The 21,866-nt window shown below is 44.1% G+C and overlaps 1 protein-coding gene across 1 annotated transcript in view; it reads left to right on the plus strand.

Moving 5' to 3' along the window:
• Positions 1 to 18,082, plus strand: part of LOC139244995 (probable G-protein coupled receptor 139) — a gene marked incomplete at its 3' end in the record, with an annotated part of 38,061 nt that extends 19,979 nt beyond the window's left edge. The window contains exons 3-4 of the mRNA XM_070871088.1: positions 7,873 to 8,003; positions 17,208 to 18,082. Coding sequence (XP_070727189.1) covers positions 7,873 to 8,003; positions 17,208 to 18,082 — 1,006 coding nt within the window. The remainder of the gene's footprint in view (positions 1 to 7,872; positions 8,004 to 17,207) is intronic.
• Between the last annotated feature and the right edge of the window lie 3,784 nt (positions 18,083 to 21,866).

Raw genomic sequence — 21,866 nt, forward strand, 5'->3', positions numbered from 1 at the left:
GCTCTCTGAGGCAGCGAATTCCACAGATCCACATCCATCTGAGAGAAGAAATTTCTCATCATCTCGTTGTAAATGGATGGCCCCTTATTCTAAGATTATGGACATGAGGTTTACTCTCCCCTATCTGTGAAAACATTCTCTCTGCATCTACCCTGTCAAGCCACCTCATAATCTTACACAATTCGATAAGATCACCTCTCATCCTTCTGAATTCCAATTAGTAGACGCCCAACCTACTCAACGTTTCCTCATAAGTCAACCCCCTCATCTCTGGAATCAACCTTGTGAACCTTCTCTGAACTGCCTACAAACCAAGTATATCCTTTTGTAAATATGGAAACTAAAACTGCACGCAGTATTCCAGGTACCCTCACCAATACCCTTACAACTGTAGCAAGACATCCCTGTTTTTATACTCCATCCCCGTTGCAATAAAGGTCAAGATTCAATTGGCCTTCCTGATCACTTGCTCTACCTGCATACTAACCATATGTGTTCCTAGCACAAGTACCTCCAGGACCAGCTGTACTGCAGCACTTTGCAATCCTTCTCAATTTAAGTAATAATTTGTTCTATGATTCATTTTTTGCTAAAGTGAATGACCTCACATTTTCCAACATTATACTCCATCTGCCAAATTTTTGCCCACTCGCTTAGCCTGTCTATATCCTTTTGTAGATTTTGTTTGGCCTCCTCACACGTTTCTTTTCCTCCGATATTTGTATCGTCGGCAAACTTGGCCACATTATATTCAGTCGCTTCGTACAAGTCGTTAATATAGATTGTAAATAGTTGGGGTCCCAGCACTGATCGCTGCGGCACCCCACTGGTTACTATTTGCCAACCCGAGAATGAACCATTTATTGCTGCTCTCTGATCTCTGTTCGTTAGCTAATTCTCTATCCATGCTAATATATTACCTCCTATCCCGCGAACTTTTATCTTGTGCAGTAATCTTTTACGTGGCATATTGTCAAATGCCTTCTGGAATGCCAAATACACCACATCCACTGGTTCCACATTCACCCTGTTCGTTAAATCCTCAAAGAATTCCAGCAAATTTGTCAAACATGACTTCCCCTTCATAACTCCATGCTGACTGTGCCTAGCCGTATTTTGCTTTTCCAAATGTCCTGCTAATGATTCTTTACCAATGTACTCCAACATCTTCCTCACCACAGATGTTAGGCCAACTGGTCTATAGTTTCTGGCTTTTTGTCTGCCTCCTTTTTTTAAGTAATGTAGTTACACTTGCAGTTTTCAATCTGCTGGGATCTCCCCAGAATCCAGTGAATGTTTGCAAATTACAAGCTAAGCATCCACTATCCCTGCCGCTACTTCTCTTAAGACCCGAGGATGCATGCATCAGATCCAGTGTAGTTATCTGCCTTTAGTCCCATTATCTTACTGAGTGCCACTTCCTTAGTGATTTTGATTGTGTTAAGTTCCTCCCCCCTATAACCCCTCGACTATCCACTGTCGGAATATTGTTCGTGTACTCACCATAAGGATTGATACAAAATGTTTGTTCAGAGCTACTGCCATTTCCATGTTACCCATTACTAATTTCTCGGTCTCGTCCTCCAAGGGACCAAAATTTACTCTAGACCACTCTTGTCCATTTTATATACTATAGAAACTCTTGCCAGCTGTTTATATATTTCGTGCTAGTTTACTTTCATAGTCTATCTTCCCTTTCTTAATCATTTTTAGTCACTCTTTGTTGGCTTTTAAACGCTTCCCAATCTTCTGTCCTCCCATTAGTTTAGGCCACATTGTTTGCCCTTGTTTTTAATTGGTTACCGTTATTTATTTCTTTAGTAAGCCACGTATGGCTATCTTTTCTCTCACGCCCTTTCCTCCTCATTTTTCTTGAGAGTTGTGAAATATCTCCTTAAATGTACGCCACTGTTCATCAATCGTTCTAAACTTTACTCTTTTGTCCCAGTCCACTTTAGCCAACTGAGCCCTCATACCTTCATTGTTTCCTGTATTTAAGCTTAGTACACTAGTTAGAGAACCAAATTCTCACCCTCCATCTGAATGTGAAATTCAATTATGCTACGATCACTCATTCATATCGATGAGGACACATTGCATAGGCTACGTTTCTTTTCCTTGGAATAGAGGAGACTGAGGGGTGACCTCATTGGGCAGTATAAAATTATTAAGGCTAGATATAAAGAATGCAAATGGCATGTTTACCTTTGTTGTAAGGGGGTTGGAGTGTAAGATTGGGGAAATCGTGCTAATATTCTGCAGTGCCTATAGAAAGGATCTATTTCCCTTCGCAGCGGTGTCAAAATCCAGGGGCATAAATTTAAAATAATTGGCAGAGAGTTTAGAGGGGGTTTGAGGGAATATTTCTCAACCAGAAGATGGTTGGCAGCGGATACTCACTGCCTGAAACCCTCACCACATTTAAAACGGATTGGATATGCACCTGAAGTGCAATAACCTGCAGGGCCATAGATCCAGATCTGAAAAGTGCGATTAGCTGCTTTTTGGCTGGCACAGACATGATGGATCGAAATGGCCTCCTTCTGTGCTGTAAACTTCTATGTTTTTATGATTCTATAAGAACATAAGAAATAGGAGATCGTCTACCTCGACTCCACTTTCCGGCCCGATTCCCACATTCCTTGATTCCCCTTGAGTCCAAAAAACTGATCCAAATCACCCATAAATATACTCAAACATCGGCATCCACAGCCTTCTGAGTCAAAGAATTGCAAACATTCACAATCCACTGAGTGAAGAATGTCTTCCTTATCTCGGTTTTAATGGACTACCCCTTATCTTAGGACTGTGCCTCATTGTTCCAAAAACTCCAGCGAGGGGAAACAATCACTCATTATTTAGCCTATCAACGCAATTTCAGCATCTTAGCTGTTTCAATGAGATCACCTCCCTTTACTAAATGCCAGAAAGTGTAAGTCAATTCTACTAAATCTCTCATCATAAGACAACCCTCGCATCCCCTGCATCAGTTACCGATCCTGTGTTGCTTCATTTCCAAGACACCTTTATCCTTCCTCAGATTGGGAGACAATTTCCAGGTATGGTGCCACCAAGGCACTGCACAATGTAAGCATGATTTCCCCACTCTTCCACTCCAACCCCCTTAGAACAAAGGACAACATGCCTTTTGCATTCCTTATTACTTGCTGTACCTGCATGTGTGGTTCTTGCACAAGGACATGCAACACTCGCTGAACAACAACATTTAAAACTTTCATACCATTTAAGCATATTATGTTTTCCTATTTTTCTTCCCAAAGTAGATACGATCACATTTCCCTGCATTACACTCCATCTGCCAGCTTACTGCCAACTCACAGTCTATCTATATCCCTTTTCAGACGCTTTGTGTTCTCCTTACAAGCGTACGCTCCCACACAGCTTTGTATCGTCAGCAAACATGATTACAGCACACTCGGTCCCTTCATATGGGTAGTTAATATAGTTTGTAAATAGCTGAGTCCGCAGCACTGATCATTGAGGCTCCACACTAGTTACCAGCTACTAACCTGCAAAAGATCAAATCAACCCTACTCTTTGTACCTTTACATTAAGAAAACCGTTAGCCATGCTCATGTATTACCCCAATATCTGAGCCCTTATCTTGTGTAATAACTATCTATACGGCATTTTTTGGAATGCCTTCTGGAAATCCAAATATACTGCATCCATTGGTTCCACTTTATATATGCTGCTCGTTACATCCTTGGAGCATTATAATACATTTGTCAAAAACGATTTCCCTTTCATAAAACCAGATTTGCTCTGCGTGATATGATTTTCTGCGTGCCCTGATTCCACTTCTTTAACAACGGATTCCAGCATTTTCCCCCAACATTGATGTCAGTCTAACTGGCCAATAGGTCTCTAGTTTCTCCCCCTCACTTTTCTTGAATAGCAGTGTTATATTTGCACAATTCCATCCCAGAACAGCATCAGTAATCAACTGAATTTTGGAAGATCAAACCCAATACATCCATTATCTCTGTGTCCAGCCTTTTAAAAACCAACATGTAGCCCGTCAGATCTAGGGGGGTTGTCAGTTATTAGTCCTATTCATTGCCTTGTACTTTTTCTACTTCTATTCATTGCATTATGTTCCTCACCCTCATTAGACCCTTGTTTCCCCAAAATTTTTGGTCTGCTTTTTGTGTATTCAAATGTGAAGACTGGTACGAAATATTTTTCTAAAGTTTCTGACAATTCCTTACACCTCATAATGTTTTCTCCTGTCTCAGCCTCTAAGGGACCAAATAACATTTGTGCTACTCTGCTCCTTTTTACATTCTTGTCGAAGCTATTGCAATCTGTTTTTATATTTCTTGCCAATTTTATCTCATATTATATTTTTCCACATTTTATCAATTTGCTTGTCATTCTTTGCTGGTTTCTGAAATGTTCGCAATCCGCAGGCTTACGACCACTCTTCGTACTATTATAAGCATATTACAATGTAATGATATGCTTAACTTGCTTAGTTAGCCACGGATGGATCACTTTTTCCATGGAATTTTTCTTTCTCTTTCTGTCTTTGCTTCTGTCCGTGTAATAGTGAGAAGTAACTTGTCCTTCCAAGCAGTTCCACTCTAGTCTATATCGGTTTATACCCTGAAACATTGTAACAGATGAAACCACCGCATTCCGGCGTCCCAATTTGTCCCACAGCTCATAGGCCATATGTTCTCAGCCTCCCTAGCTGGTTTGATCAATATTTCCTAATAAAGTTCCGATCGCTTCTTTCAACTTTTGGGTCCAAACTTCAAACTCTTTTTCTAGTTCTGTATTTCTATCATTCATCGCTCGTGACCCGACTGCGAGTACAGCTGATACACACGCCTGAGTTTGCAGGTGCTGTAGCATACATAACAGGTCATGGACCCTTATGAGATGTGCCTTGAAAGTCTGCATTGTTTGGCTAAGTTACTTTTCCAGATTAAGGAATTGCAGTTTTTTCAGGCTTAGCTGTTTTCTAGATCAATGATTAGATGCTCACTCATTTGTTGTAATCCGAACCACGGTCTGCACTTTTCCAATCTGATTGCATTGTCATCCACCTACTTTTGGATGAGTCGCTGCAAATTAGCTTCATAATTACAGGGCAAAATCGCCTTGACTAAATCCGTCCCACTCAGCTTACCCACGTGTTTCTCTAAGGCTATCTCTATGTCAGTTGTACAGTCAGATATTCTGCGACATTTCGAAAACTGGCAGGTGTACAAATATCCCTGCACTCCCCAATGGCTATCCTTCCTCGAACAATGTACCAGCAAAATGGGTCAGCCTTAGAATGTTTTTAAACCCAAATAAACACCACCGTTTTGTCACACCAGATTTTGCTAGGGTTTTTGCATGCTTTCCCAATTGTCTGACGTTACTTCAAAATGCACAATGTTCTTTTATTAGGTATTACACAAAGGTGAGCATTTATCAGTAGTTTACAGTATAGAACGAAAATGATATCACGCGTGCTGCCTCAGGTAGTTTAGTTGCCTTTGATAGGAGTCTGAAAGAAACATTCCAACGCACCAAGGCTCTCTTACATCTCACCACGCCTGGAGTATCTTCTGTTCATTGGCCCTTGGGTTGGACTCATCCCACTCGAGGTGTTCTCTGCTCGTTGGCCTTTGCCATGGAATCAAGCCGCTTGGGCTATTCTATGTTCATTGGCCCTTATCTTGTCTGTTTTTATCCGGATCCTCCTCCCGTGGGCCACTACTGCCTGGTCCCTCTCCAGGCTCAGCCCTTGCTCCTGGTTCTCTACAGTCTAACTCTCATAAGTGGCTCTTTTATACTACATTTCCAGGCGGTACCATGAGTCGATATTGACACAGGTACCATTTTGGGGTCTTTCCAAATGGTGGGAGTCCAATAGGGCGTGGAGTTTCTTTCAGACGAAGGAAAGAAGAGTCGGCCGTCTCCACATCCATAACTTTGATGGACAAGGGCTGATTGACTCGTCCTCAAGATGCCATATATTTATGGCTGAAAAATTACCGGCCTACAAGAGGGGAAGAGAGTTGTTCTTCCATTTTATCTTGCTCTTGCTTTTTCTCAAGGCTTTTGCCAGCAACTTCAGAACATGTGATCTCCTATTCTACAAATATTATTCTGTCCAAGGCTTCGTACTTCCAAGAACCAATTGTAAAAGACAGTGCATTATGTCGTCTCAAGACCAATTAGTTGATTCTCACATTGCATTAATTGCATGAAGTTAGAATGTTTCTTTTTCTCAGTTTTTCAATGCTTGACAAATTTTAGGCTTCAGGACTACTGTATACTTGTTCGATTAACATGAAAAAGATGAACATATAAAAAAAATAAAAAGTTCTATTTCAAAAATGCATGTGGTACATTGAATCTAAACACGTGTGTAAGGTTGTAAGACGGGTCGACAATCAGTTCGTAGTCATTAAGTACATCTCTGGCTAATAAAAAGGAGATTAAAAAAATATATATCCAATCCAAATTTAACATATGTTATTTCACAGATGAGCCTTTGTTAAGTAGTGCTGCAGTAAATACTGCAGTTTGGAGCAAGAAACTCCCACTCCAGAGACGTCATCACACATATCTGGCTGAAATTCCAGTGAAATATAGAGGGAATGCTGCACTATCGGCGGTGCCATCTTTCAGATGAGTGTTATGTTCTCCGAGGAGGGCGTAGACGGTCCTATGGCACCATTTCTAAGATGAGCAGGGGAGATATCCAGTTGCACTAACCTATATTTATCCCGCAATCAAATTCATGACTAACGGAGATTAACTTGTTATTGTAACATTGCTGTTTTTGGAACCCTGCTGTGTACAAATTACCTGCAGCATTTGCTACAAAAGTAGAGTGACTAAAGGTCCAAAATTATGTAATTGGCCTTAAAGCCTTTTGCGACATCCGTTGGTTGTGAAAGGCGCTATGTAAATTCAAGTGTTTCTATAAATGCGGGATATATTGAATTGGGGATTAATTGAACGGTGGAGTATGTCCGAGCGACTGAATGGCCTACTCCTGTCCCTGCATTCCTCAGTCTCTATAATATCACAGAACATATCAACGTGAAACTACGGCAATGGATAATTCTAAAAGATAATGAATGGAGCAGCGTCGAGAATCCCCACCGCAGCCCAGGAAATCCATGGGGAGGTAGATACCCAGAGAGATTCTGCTTCTCACGTGTCAGAAGCTATTCTAATACTGTACCGGTCCCTTGTCACAGTTAGCCCTCTGGAGACGGTTTTAAAATAATCTGTAACGTTTGAAAAATGTTAATTGCAGTGAAACGAGGCTTATTTCGAGCCCTTTTGTATGGTTACATTTTTCTACCCTAGTTTTTAGATTACTTTTCATTCTAGGTGTTGGTGCAAATCCCGACTTCATGCAGTTCTAAAGATATACATTGCTCATTCAATTGCAAGCCTCAACTCCGAGATTGAAAGGGATGATTGTCAAACGCCGGGAGTGGGGTAAAATTTGAAATTTGATTGGGAATTTGGGGAATTCACTTCGTGCATCGACTGGAGTGAACCGCATCATTTAACAGGAGGAAAACTGAAGCTGTTTCTGTTTAAGGTGCGGCCATGCCGGCAGAGCCCGGCTTTCTGTATATTGTTAGTTAGAAATGTGAGCAATGTATCAGGCCAAGGTTTTGGGCAGTTTCACGTCAAACATTGTATTATCAGTTTGGATATAATCATTGCAGCACAAACATTACAGTGAAGGGAGTTGACGTGCTGCAAAATGACTGGAAGTAATATCAATGCACCTGATCTTTCATGTTCCCACGGGAAATGTCCCACAATTAGCAATGATGTTTTCTCTTAAGCTCTCATCACAACTCATTGGATCTCTGTTTCCAGTGGCAATAGTCATCATCATTTCTCGGACAGAATGAGAGTTCCTTACATTGCCTATCCCTTTTCCTGGTTACCACCAATTCTACAGGCAGTAATGATTTACTATCCGATTATAGCAGCCATTGGAATCCCCGGTAAGTGATTACATTCCGTTACTAAAGTTGTGAATAAATTTGGGATAAACTGCGTTATCTCCCATCTCACTAATTGTCTTTTTGTAACGATCCTTCACAATTCAATTCAGATGCAGAAATTCAGTGACAGTATTTCTCGCTCAACCTTGTTCATTGACTGATCATTTGGTGACTTTTCAATTTTCTTTAACCCACATAAAACCGGCAGATTATTTCCCCCCTGTATTGTCTTTCAAACTGGTTCCGTTTTATCTGAGAATCGTGCAATGTGTAAATCAATGGATTATTTTAATTCGATTTTTCCTTGCCTGCTATCCTTTCCCGTAACACTCGGTAATATCTGACAGATTATATTTTACTGAACATTCAGCGTGTTGTAAAATGCTCCATTGACTCCCGCTGTGGAGATAGACACGGACAGCCGATCATGGACATATACCTGGGAATTCGGACAGTCAGGACCGGGATTTGTTCAGTCCCGTTAATCAGAATCTACCCGCTGTTCTCGGTCTGGTTCCAGCAAAGTGCCGGATATTATTCCTGGTCATCACAATCCATGCCGACTGTGGGATTGTGCTCCATGCAGGAACACAGACTCTCTCCCTCATCTTTTCCACTGACCGGTGACCAGCCTGTTCTCAGACTCGCCTTCAAGCTCCCAGCGGAGATTTTTCTGCCTTCAGCAGGTGGAAGGCAGCTGGTTTCTGTCACATCCATTCCTGCAGCGGTACACATCAGACCGGGAATCCGTGCTTTGAGAGAGCTATTGAAACAAGGCAGCGGCGCTCTATGCAGCTGTCCTGGGTTTGTCCACATTTAAAAACCCGTTTTAGATTCAATACCTACATTTTAACCAAAGCACCGTCTCCATGCCGGGTCATGGTCGCTTTATACGAATCGGACATATTTATTGTTCAGACCAAACGCTTGCAGGGTGATAGAACATCGACTGTACCCTCAGTAAGCCTGTCCGCTCGGTTATCCACACACATTCACTTTAATTTCGCTTCAGATAATGAGAGATCGAGGAATTTCTAGTCACAGATGCCAACCCGGTCGCCACATCCCTCTATCCTCCAGCCACGGACCCAATCTACTTTCAATTCTGACAGTTTCTGCCTCAACCTCTATCCATGTGACTGAACTCCACCGCCTCCCCAATCCCTGTATAAAAAAGTTTCTCACGCTCTCTCTTCTCTCTCTTCCATTGTCTTCTATTTCATCTACTTTCTACAGCGCCTCGTTCTGCAACACACGTCTACTGGAATCAGTCTGCTTCTATCCACCTTCTTCCATCCTGTCAATAATTTTAAACACATCTGTCATATCGCCCTGTAATCTGTGTCACATTCCTCTAACTCACATTTCCAGGTTATGTGGCAGAGCCCAGGGTATCGAGCCAGTGTGTCTTATCACCCATTGTACCACTGACTAACTTTCCCTCTTCAGTTGGGAAACTGAAATCTCACATTATGTCTCCTGAGTTCCCACCACCCTGTACTAATAAATTGCCTTGCATGTTTGTGTTTGAAGAAGTATGATCAGCATTCAAGTCCAATATTACGGCTGTTGTTTTTAACACTCTGCAGAGTCCGATTGAAGAGGTTACTCAATGAGAACAGATTGAAGTGATTTGTCTCACTATCCCGCTGACTCCCACAAATCTCAGGATCAATGCAGCCCAATGCTCCTTCTGCAAGTTTCACCCCTGTATTACGAAGAATATATCTGACTATATCAGCTCACATGGTCCGCTGTACCATGTGCCGCACCGAGCGTCCCCATCATTTCACAGAGATCAATATATTTGGATTTATTCTATTACCATTTCCGGTGTTCCAGTTCTCGGCGTGGTAATTGGTGTTCCCGGTAACGTGCTTAGTTTGTGAAGCAAAAGCGCCAAATTGTTATTTCCATTCAATATTGTGTCAGCTGCGGTAATTTTAACTATAAATATGATCAGTACTCGGTGCATTGGAATATCTGCTCCCATCGTCTAAAATTGTATTACAGTGTCAGTTTAGTCCCTGCTTTGAAAATGCTGCTCAGTTATTATTCGTTCAAATTGCAACTCACATAATTAGCGGTAATCTTACGACTTGTTTCGATACTGTTTCCGATGGCGGTGTAATCTAAACCAGAAGGCATTATCCTAAAATTGGAACTCGGCCATTTAGGAGTGAAATCAATAAACACTTTCTCACACAAAGTTTAGTAGAAATCTTAATCTTACTTGGTGGAATCAATTATTAAGTATGTCATAGCAGCGCATTTGGAAAGAGGTGACATGATAGGTCCAAGTCAGCATGGATTTGTGAAAGGGAAATCATGCTTGACAAATCTTCTGGAATTTTTTGAGGATGTTTCCAGTAGAGTGGACAAGGGAGAACCAGTTGATGTGGTATATTTGAACTTTCAGTTGCTTTCGACAAGATCCCACACAAGAGATTAATGTGCAAAGTTAAAGCACTTTGAATTGGGGGTAGTGTACTGACATGGATTGAGAACTGGTTGTCAGACAGGAAGCAAAGAGTAGGAGCAAATGGGTGCTTTTCAGAATGGCAGGCGGTGACTAGTGGGGTACCGCAAGGTTCTCTGCTCGGGCCCCAGCTGTTTACATTGTACATTAATGATTTAGACGAGGGGATTAAATGTAGTATCTCCAAATTTGCGGTTGACATTAAGTTGAGTGGCAGTGTGAGAAGCGAGAAGGATGCTATGAGGCTGCAGAGTGACTTGTATAGGTTAGGTGAGTGGAAAAATGCATGGCAGATGAAGTATAATGTGGATAAATGTGAGGTTCTCCACTTTGGTGGTAAAAACAGAGAGAGAGACTTTTATCTGAATGGTGACAGATTAGGAAAAGGGGACGTGCAACGAGACCTGGGTGTCATAGTACATCAGTCATTGAAGGTTGGCATGCAGGTACTGCAGGCGGTTAAGAAATCAAATGGCATGTTGGCCTTCATAGTTAGGGGATTTGTGGAGAGTGGCAGGGAGGTGTTGCTACAGTTGTACAGGGTATTGGTGAGGCCACACCTGGATATTGTGTACAGTTTTGGTCTCCTAACCTGAGTAAGGACATTCTTGTTATTGAGGGAGTGCAGCGAAGTTTCACCAGACTGCTTCCCGGGATGGCGGTACTGACCTATCAAGAAACACTGGATCAACTGGGCTTGTATTCACTGGAATTCAGAAGAGTGAGAGGGGACCTCATAGAAACTTTTAAAATTCTGATGGGTTTAGACAGGTTAGATGCAGGAAGAATGTTCCAATGTTGGGGAAGTCCAGAACCAGGGGTCACAGTCAAAGGATAAGGGGTCAGCCATTTAGGACCGAGATGAGGAGAAACATCTTCACCCAGAGAGTGGTGAACCTGTGGAATTCTCAACCACAGAAAGTTGTTGAGGCCAATTCACTAAATATATTCAAAAATAAGTTAGATATAGTCCTTAAGACAAGGGGGATCAAGGGGTATGGCGACAAACCAGGAATGGGGAACTGAAGTTGCATGTTCAGCCATGAACATGCTAGAAGGGCCGAATGGCCTACTCCTGCACCTATTTTCTATGTTTCTATGTTTCAATGTTTTACACTCGTTCTCCCAAAATCCTGTCAATTAATGGTCAGTTGTAATTTTACAGACTCTGATCGATAGATTTGGTAAGGTCAGGGTATCAAGGGATATGGAACGAAGACGGTAATTGAAGTTACGGTGCCGATCACCCATGGTCTACTGGAATGGTGGAAAAGGCTTGTGGGGCAGAATGATCTAATCCTGCGTTCTTGTGCGTCAAGCACCCAGAGTCATCATTTCTGCAAAGACAGTTCCATTAATCGCAGGTCTAATTTCAGTTTATCTGTATGTTCTACAGGAAAGAAAATGGCCGATGATATTTTTGCAGCCTATAGAGTTTCCAGCACTCATTTTAACTGGTTACCGATTGCATAAATCCGTGTCTCGCAGTATTACCTGGAGGGCCTGTTTATTGCTCTGTCGGTCCTGAGGTGATTATTTGTCAGATTTGGGTCTCTATCGGAAATTCCGAGAATATCTATCCTCCATTTTCTCCAAACTTTGCGAGATGTTTATTGATATTACAATGCTTTTGAATTTCCCACTCAAAATCTAACATTGTTCGGCATTGTATGTCTAAGAGCGATGCGGTTCTAAGTGAGAATGAGCCCAGTATTCACACAGTGGGATGTCGCTAGGTTGTGGAATTGTTTCAGTAAATCGTGAGCAACGTCAAGACCGTCGCTAATGTTCTCCCCTTTTCATGCTCTGGTTAAGTTATCTACCTCGCCTTTTACTGTAACAGTGGGGGCTCCCATCTGATTCAGAAGTTTATGGGTTTGATACCCTGTCGAAAATCTGGGCTCACATTCGTATGCACTGACTATCCCATGGCAGTGTTTCCGAATAAAGCAAACCTTAGCCAACTTTACCAACTAGATATTGTGTTTGTGGATCTTGTTGTGTGCATATATATAGCCAGTTAGTTACATGACAAGGTATGTTACGAAGTTGTAGAAACCATCTTCTGACAAAAAGTGAAGGTCCATATAAATTTTGCTAGACTGTAACAAACAAGTGTTTTATTGCATGCCATTTCTGACAAATACGGTTGTGTTTTCAAGCAATTCCTGAACCCACAGTGTTGATGTATTTATTCAGAGCTGAATTCGTGCACCAAGCACAGTTATGCCCTGTGGCGCAAATTTCATTTTTACACATTTGGAATCAGTTATACACACATGTCATGATTATATTGGGACATTGCACTGGCAGTGGCACAGGAGACTGAAGGGATGGAGAGCTTGGAATATACAAATATTAAGACACAGGAGTAATGATATTTTGATTTGTCACTGGCAACAGTGGTGTTTGGATTCTGTGAGAGAAGGACATTGTTTCCCTTTTTGTCCTGTCATTATATAGCAGCTGCAATAGCAACAAGATTAATTGTCAAATCGTTTTGTTACTAGAATATTTGCTCGTCAGGTATCACCAATATTTAAACTGTGACTCTGTTTAAACCGAGGAGACAATGAATTAATTGGCAATGCCATTTCTGCAGCCACCAATCTCCCCAAATAGCCCCTCACCATCACCATTGATGCCTTATTTCCTATTAAAAGAATTAATCTCTCTCACTCTGGCCTTTCCCCTGTACGGCCCTCATTCTCGCTCACTCAAGTCTAAGGGCCGCAGACTTCTACGGGTGTGCCGAAAACTGGTTTAACCTTTCAACGCCAGATTTGGCTAGATCACATAAAGTATTATCGGACCCGACTCATGTCTGCCAAAACTGCTTACTATTCCAACATCATTCTAGAATGCAAACATAACCCCCGGCTAGTATTCGCGACTGTTAACCATCTTGTGAAACTCCTCTCCCCTGTCTCCACCACACTCACCTTCAACAACAAGTGTGAGTAGCTCATGGAATTATTTGTCTCAAAGATTGAGACCACCCAATCAGCTGCCTCTGCCACTTCTCTTCCTTCCTCTAGCCCAACGGGTCAAACTTCCCCTAAGTTTCCACCATGAAGTCGCATCTCTCTCTAGTCTCTCCCTGATCTGCCTCTCTTGACCTCTCCATGCTCATCTTATCCATGAGGCCCACTTCCTGCTCACTTGACCCTATTCCCACCAAGCTGTTGACCAGCCAACTTCCTTTTCTGACTCCCGTGTTAGCTGACACAGTTAACGGTACTCTCAGCTCATGTCCTCTCGTCTCCTTCAAATCTACCGTCATCACTCCTCTCCTCAAAAAACTATTGACACTATTCGGCTTGCAAGCTACCGCCCCCTCTCCAACCTCAATTTCCACTGCTAAGTCCTTCAACATGTTGTCGCCTCCCGGAACTCCATGTTTTAATCCCTTTAGTCTGGTTTCCGCCAAGCCACGCTACCGAAACAGCTCTCATCAAAGTCACAAAAGTCATCCTTTGTGACATTGACAAAAGTAACCTTTCCCTCCTCAACAGTCTCGACATTTCCGCAACCTTTGAAATGGTTGAGTACTCCATGTTCCTCCAATGCCTCTTCACCACCCTTCAGCTGGGTGGCACTGCACTCACCTTGTTCCATCCATTTCTCCCTAATTGTAGCCAAAAAATCACTTGCATTCGCTTATATTCCCACGATCAAATCTTTGCATATCGTGTTCCCCAAGGATCTATCCTTGGCACACTCGCGTTTCACCACTATATGCTGCCTCTTGGCGGCATCATCCGGAAACACAGCGTCAGTCTCCACATGTAGACTGATGATACCAAGCTCCATCACACCACCACTTCTTTCGACCCCTCCAAGGTCTCTAAATTGGCAGACTGCTTGTCCGACATCCAGTACTGAATGAGCAGAACATTTCTCAAATTAAATATTGGGAAGACTGACGACATTCTCTTTGGTTCCCGCCACAAACTGTGTTACCTAACCATCGACTCGATTCCTCCCTTGCTTCTGTCTGTGACTGAAGCAGACAGTTCGCAAACTAGGTGTCCTTTAAGAACGTGAAATGATCTTCTGGCCACATATCTGCGATATGACATTGCTAGTTCCGCCCCTGCCTCAGCTCCTCTGCTGCTGAAACCCTCATCCATGCCTTTGTTACCTCTAGTTTGTACAGCTCCAAAACTCTCCTGGCTGACCTCCTACATTCTACCGTATGTAAACTTGAAGTCATTCAAAACTCGCCAGGGCATGTCCAATCTCGCACGAAATCCCACCTGTGCTCGCAGAGCTACATTGATCCCGGTTCAACAATACCTCAGCTTCAAACTTCTCCTTCTGTGTGCAAATCCCTCCATGGCCTCGTCCCTCGCTATCTCTGTAATCTACTCCAACATCGCAACCACCCAAGATGTCTGCGCTCCTCAAATTCTACCCTCTTGTGCATCCCTGATTATAAATGCTCAACCATTGGTGGCCGTGCCTTCAGCTGTCCGAGCCCTGAGCTCTGGAACAGCCTCCCTAAATCCTCACCGCCTTTATACCTCCCTTTCTTCCTTGAAGGCAGTGCTTATAACCTACCTCTGACCAAACCTTTGGTCATCGGTCGTAATTTATTCTTATGTGGCTCGGTGCCAAATTTATTTGTTTTGTCTTGTAACACTCCTGTGAAGCACCTCGGGAAGTTTTATAAAGGCGCTATATAAGTAGAAATGTTTGTTGTTGTTGTAATAATGTTCTAATTGTTGAATTAATGAAGTGATTTGACAAATACTGAAGAGGGGACATGATTTTAGCAACTTTTATGAGGCTCTATTCGTCAGATACATAAATTACTGACAGATCTGGCCATTTGCAAAGTCCAGTCGGAAATATTATCTCCTCATATCTTTGCCATTATTTCATGCAGCTCACCAGCTAACAACTCTGTGGAGCACTTTCACCACACGGACTGCAGCGGTTCAAGAAGGCGGCCCACCTACGTCTTGTAAAAAGCACAGGACGGCCCATCTCATGTGTTTGATTCAGAGTTACTGTGTCCATTTTTCTCTGTAGATTTCCATTATACTTCTATATCCATGGTAAACACAGGACCCTCCCCCCCATATACCACACACTCATACTTAACTATATTAATCTTATATACTCATGTGATTTAATTTCCAGCGAATACTGTATTGTCTAAACACAGTTGAACGGGAATGCAGTAAATTTTTCTACACCAGCCGCCTTATCTTGTTCAGGATATCTTTTCAGTGACGATGTTTCTTTTGTATATGTAGTCTCTCTCTCGCTCTCTGCCTGTCTCTATTTCTTTACAAATGAACACACGGAACTCTTTACGTATATCAAGTTGGAACAACTGCTATATGTCAGACTATCCTGCACACCAAAGGAATCCGAATCAAACACTTCTGAGCATATCTTACATTGTTGATAGATTGCGCTGGAAGCTCAGGTACATATAATGTCCCACATCCCCTGGGATGTACTTTCCGCCAGTCTTTATCACCAGAGAGACAGATTCTCCATATTGCTATGTGCCGGATTAATATTAAAGATGGATTCTGCCAATTCAGAGCGAAGACCTTACCACGGAGCGTTTCTGAAGCTAAATCTCGGCAGGTATCTCCTGGGCTGGACTGCAGCCTCTATTGTCACTTTTACTGTATCTTTGCTTCGGTCCAGAGATCGCCACCCACAACTCCCTCTGAAGTTTGCTGCATTATTAGAGGCGTCAAAAGCGAGGTGAAGATTATGCCCCTTGTGCCATTGTGCACCTAGGAATGTATATTTTTCCTAGGATCGCAGAAGAAGGTGCAAAGTTAATGTTGTTTGTTCATGATCACATCTGAACTTCTCCCCCTTGTGGTTATTGCTAGAGTTTGTCCAGAATGGGGTTGCACGATACACGGCACCAATGTAAAGACCTGAGACTTCCAGCCAAGAAGTCAGTTGATCAGATTAAATGTTCATCTGGTGGATTATAAACGTAACTGTTGCAACTTGGCTGAGTTGAAACATACCAACTCCCCTATTATCGTGGTGTTTGACAGTAGTTTGTCCAAAGGTTTTTACTCATAGCCTCCAGTCTGCGAAGACAACAGGAGAGCTCTGAGCCATTTCGTACACACACCGTGTATCCGCTCCACTTTCCTGTCCACGGACCCAAATCCCGCACTTTGTCTCACCCTCGGTTGTTCCCCTTTAGCATTCACTGCATTTCGTTCAGGCGTCTATCTCACTGCTCTCGAAACATCTCCCAATTTAGAATTGACCATTCATGACTTATTTTCAAATAGTTTTCTGGTCATTTCTTCTTCCGTCACTGAACTGCTATTTTCGCAATTATCCAGAACTCATTCTCACACTGTCAATTTATTCATACATTTAAATAGCCAGTAGTTTACTCGGATCTCCGGTGGATTTCTACACCACTTTCTACGAAGTTGCAGTGGCAGAAGGGTAACAGCTCCGAGGAAATTTCCAGAGTCCATTTGTATATTCTATAAACTATGTGAAGTCGTTTATTTTCTTGTTTTTACCCCACACTCACAGATATTTAACATTGCAATTGTATGTTAAAATCCTGTTCTGCTAGACAAATCGCACAGCGGTAAAGAGTTCAGTTCCAATCCCCAGATCCTTCAGTAAAGTACATTTCACACCTAATCCTGTGTAACTGGCTCCCTTGCTGTAACCTGACGGCTGATTCCCTGTTTCTGTGTGTTTACCTTTTACAGCTAATGTGGTGACGATTGTGATCCTGTCCCGGGGAAAGTGCGGTCTCTCCAGATGTATCACTCGCTACCTGGTGACCATGGCAGCGGCGGATCTACTGGTCATAATCAATGATGTGATACTGGTTCGGATTAATGATTATTATTTCCCGACTACTTTCCTGCTCATCACACCTATGTGTTCTTTCGGTGCAGCGCTGGTTCATGCAGTCACCGATATTTCTGTCTGGTTAACAATCGCTTTCACTTTCGATCGTTTTGTTACCATTTGTTGCCAGAATCTGAGGACTAAATATTGCACCGAGAAAACTGCATCCCTGGTTATAGGAACCGTGTGCCTGCTGTTCTGTATAAAAAACATCCCCTGGTTCTTTATATATGTACCCTACTATATAATCGACAATGTACCCTGGTTGTGTAAAGTAAAACCCGAGTATTACACTGTAACTGCTTGGGTAGCATTTGGCTGGATTAACCGCTGTTTAACCCCACTGCTCCCAATATTCCTGATATTGCTGCTCAATGCTCTGACTGTAGGATACATTATGGCGGCAAGCAGAGTCCGCAGGAGGCTGAGGAGCAGCAAGAATGTTGTGAATCACAATGATCCGGAGATGGAGAACCGAAGGAAATCCATCATCTTACTCTTCGCTATATCTGGTAACTTCATACTGCTCTGGATGGCGTATGTGATATTTTTCTTATTATACCAAATTACAAACCACTATTATTTTACAGGTTTCAATGACCCGATGCTTATTGCAGACAGTACCAGCTACATGCTGCTGCTTTTGAGTTGTTGTACAAACACCTGTATTTACGCAGTAACCCAGACTAAATTCAGAGATGAGCTGAAAAATGGGTTGACGTATCCTCTGAGAATAATATTTAATTTAGTTCAGGAAAGAAAAGTTCAGAGCAATTCCCAACATTAGATCTGCATTACATCACATATCGTATCCTGAGTTATATTTTGCCTGAACCCCAGCAGGCTACAACTCAGGCCCAGGCTCATTCAGACATAACACTGGGCAATATCTGACAAGGCCTGCGGTTTCCTATGTAAGTGTCTGTGAACAAGGTAGAAGAGCATTATGTAGACAGTGGGTTGTAATAGCGCTAGCAGTTTAATTGGATTAAATCATGCTCCTGGACACAGAGAGATACAAGTCCCAGCATTGAGGTTTAGGATGTTGTGACCATGGAATGTTTATTGCCGGATGAACATCAGAACACGTGGATTATCCCAGGGGAGTGTAAAAGGAGAATACGCCTTTCGATTTAATAGCTGAAGAATATCAGGAAGTGAATGATAACTGTATTGGTTTTTGTGTGTGGAATTGCCTGGAGAATAATAAACAGATCATGATATCAATCAGCATGTATTGTCTTTGAAATTTTACGTTCTCCAGTTCACGAACAGCTTCTCCATCACCTGTGGCTCTGTGGAATTTATTGGAACTGAAGTGATGTTGATTGTGGACGTGAGTCCATTGTCCTGATGTCTGTGAACGGTGGTGTGTCCAGCAGCGAGTCCTCTTTCCCACTGTCTGTGTACAATGGTGTTTGCAGAGTAGCAACACCACTGGCAATGAGAACCAGTAGCACGGTGTGTGGACAGCTGCAGACTCTTCTCAGGAAGAAATGACCCAGGTGGCCATTGCCTGCAGTCAGATATCAGTGACCACAGGTCAGATTGGGCACCGTGACAGCAATGTGATTCTAAGCTTGTGAGCAGTAAAATAGTGTCGCTTTCATCGAACTCTCCTTCACCGAAAACATACTGAGGCTCACTTTCTGCAGGAAAACCACGCCATTGTCCTAACTCATTCGCTGAATATCCGGTATCAGGGTCCAGTGATCCAGACCCAGCTGAAGTATGTGTGAATGTGAGGCTCAGTGTGTGAGAGACCAGCCTCAGGGTCCAGTGATCCAGACCTAGCTGAAGTCTGTGTGAATGTAAGGATTCAGTGTGTGAGAGACCAGCCTCAGGGTCCAGTGATCCAAATCCAGCTGAAGAATGTGTGAATGTGAGGTTCAGTGTGTGAGAGACCAGCCTCAGGGACTAGTGAGCCAGGCCCAGCTGAAGTGTGTGTGAATGTGAGGCTCAGTGTGTGAGGGACCAGTCTCAGGGTCCAGTGATCCAGACCCAGCTGAAGTGTGTGTGACTGTGAGGCTCAGTGTGTGAGTGACCAGTCTCAGTGTCCAGTGATCCAGATCTCAGCGGACCCCAGGATTACACACTATCTGATCTCACTGGGTCCCCGGGTTTCACACTGTATGTTCTCACTGGGCCCCCACGTTAGAGACTGTCTGTTGTCACTGGGCCCCCTGTTTACAAACTTTCAGATTGCACTGTGCCCCCAGGGTTAGACACTGTCTGATCTCACTGGACCCCCGGGTGACACACTGTCTGATCTCACTGGGCCCCGGGTTTACACATTTTCTGATTTAATTGGGCCCCCGGTTTACACACTGTCTGATGTCACTGGGCCCCAGTGTTACACACTCTCTGATGACATTGGGCCCCCGGTTTACACACAGTCCGATCGCACTGGGCCCCCGAGTTACACACTGTCTGATCTTTCTGGTCCCCTGTGATACACACTGTCAAATCTCACTGGGCACCCGAGTTACACAGTTTCTGATCGCGCTGGGCCCATTCTGCCCAGGTTACACACTGTCTGATCTCACTGTTCCCTGGTTTACACACTGTTTGATCTCACTGGGCCACTGGTCTACACACGGTCTGAACTCACTGGGCTCCCGGGTTACACATTTCTGATCTCACTGGGCCGCTGGTTTACATACGGTCTGAACTCACTGACTCCCGGGTTACACACTCTCTGATCTCATTGGGCCCCCGGTTTACACACTGTCTGATCTCACTGGGCCCCCAGGTTACAGACTGTCTGATGTCGCAGGGACCCCGGTTTACAAATTTTCTGATTTCACTGGGCCCCCAGGGTTCGACACTGTCTGATCTCACTGGGCCCCCGGGTGACACACTATCTGATCTCACTGGGCCCCGGATTTACACATTTTCTGATCTCATTGGGCCCCCGGTTTACACACTGTCTGATGTCACTGGGCCCCAGTGTTACACACTCTCTGATCACATTGGGCCCCCGGTTTACACACAGTCCTATCTCACTGGGCCCCCGAGTTACACACTGTCTGATATTTCTGGTGCCCTGTGATACACACTGTCAAATCTCACTGCGCACCCGAGTTACACAGTTTCTGATCGCGCTGGGCCCATTCTGCCCGGGTGACACACTGCCTGATCTCACTGGGCCACTGGGCTACACACGGTCTGATCTCACTGGGCTCCCGGGTTACACACTTCTGATCTCACTGAGCCGCTGGTTTATATACGGTCTGAACTCACTGACTCCCGGGTTACACACTCTCTGATCTCATTGGGCCCCCGGTTTACACACTGTCTGATCTCACTGGGCCGTCAAGTTACACACTGTCTGATCTCACTGGGCCCCCAGATTACACACTGTCTGATCTCACTGGGCCACCGGGTTACTCACGGTCTGATTCACTGGGTCCCGGGTTACACACTGTCTGATCTCACTGGGCCCCCAGGTTATAAACTCTCTGATCTCACTGGGTCCCCCGGTTACACACTGTCTGATGTCACTGGGCCCCCGGGTTACACACTATCTGATCTCACTGGGCCTCCGCTTTACACACTTTCTGATCTCACTGGGCCCCCGGGTTACACACTGTCTGATCTCACTGGGCCCCCAGGTTACACACTGTCTGATCTCAGTGGGACCCGGGTGTCACACGGTCTGATCTCACTGGGCTCCCGGGTTACACACTGTCTGATCTCACTGGGCCGCAAGTTTACATACGGTCTGAACTCACTGACTCCCGGGTTACACACACTCTGATCTCATTGGGACCCCGGTTTACACACTGTCTGATCTCACTGGCCCTCGAGTTACTCACGGTCAGATTCACTGGGCCCCGGGTTACATACTGTCTGATCTCAATGGGCCCCCGGGTTACACACTGTCTAATCTAAGTGGGCCCCAGGGTTGCACACTGTCTGATCTCACTGGGCCCCCGAGTTTCTCACGGTCTGATTCACTGGGCCCTGGGTTACACACTGTCTGATCTCACTGGGCCCTCGGGTTACACACTGTCTAATCTCATTTGGCCCCCGGGTTACACACTGTCTGATCTCACTGGACCCCCGGGTTACTCACGGTCTGATTCACTGGGCCCCGGGTTACACTCTGTCTGACCTCACTGGGACCCCGGGTTAAAAACTGTCTGATCTCACTGGGCCCCCGTGTTATACACTGTCTGATCTCACTGGGCCCAAAGGTAAAATGCTGTCTGATCTCACTGGGTCCCCGGGTTACACACTGTCTGATCTCTCTGGGCCCCCGGGTTACACACTGTCTGATCTCACTGGGTTCCCGGGTTACTCACTGTCGGATCTCAGTTGGCCCCCGAGTTACACACTGTTTGATCTCACTGGGCCCCCGGGTTATACACTGACTGATCTCCCTGGGCCGCTGGTTTACATACAGTCTGAACTCACTGACTCCCGGGTTACACACTCTCTGATCTCATTGGGCCCCCGGTTTAAACACTGTCTGATCTCACTGGGCCCTCGAGTTACACACTGTCTGATGT

Source organism: Pristiophorus japonicus, unplaced genomic scaffold, assembly GCF_044704955.1.
Source record: "Pristiophorus japonicus isolate sPriJap1 unplaced genomic scaffold, sPriJap1.hap1 HAP1_SCAFFOLD_210, whole genome shotgun sequence".
Taxonomy (NCBI): domain Eukaryota; kingdom Metazoa; phylum Chordata; class Chondrichthyes; family Pristiophoridae; genus Pristiophorus; species Pristiophorus japonicus.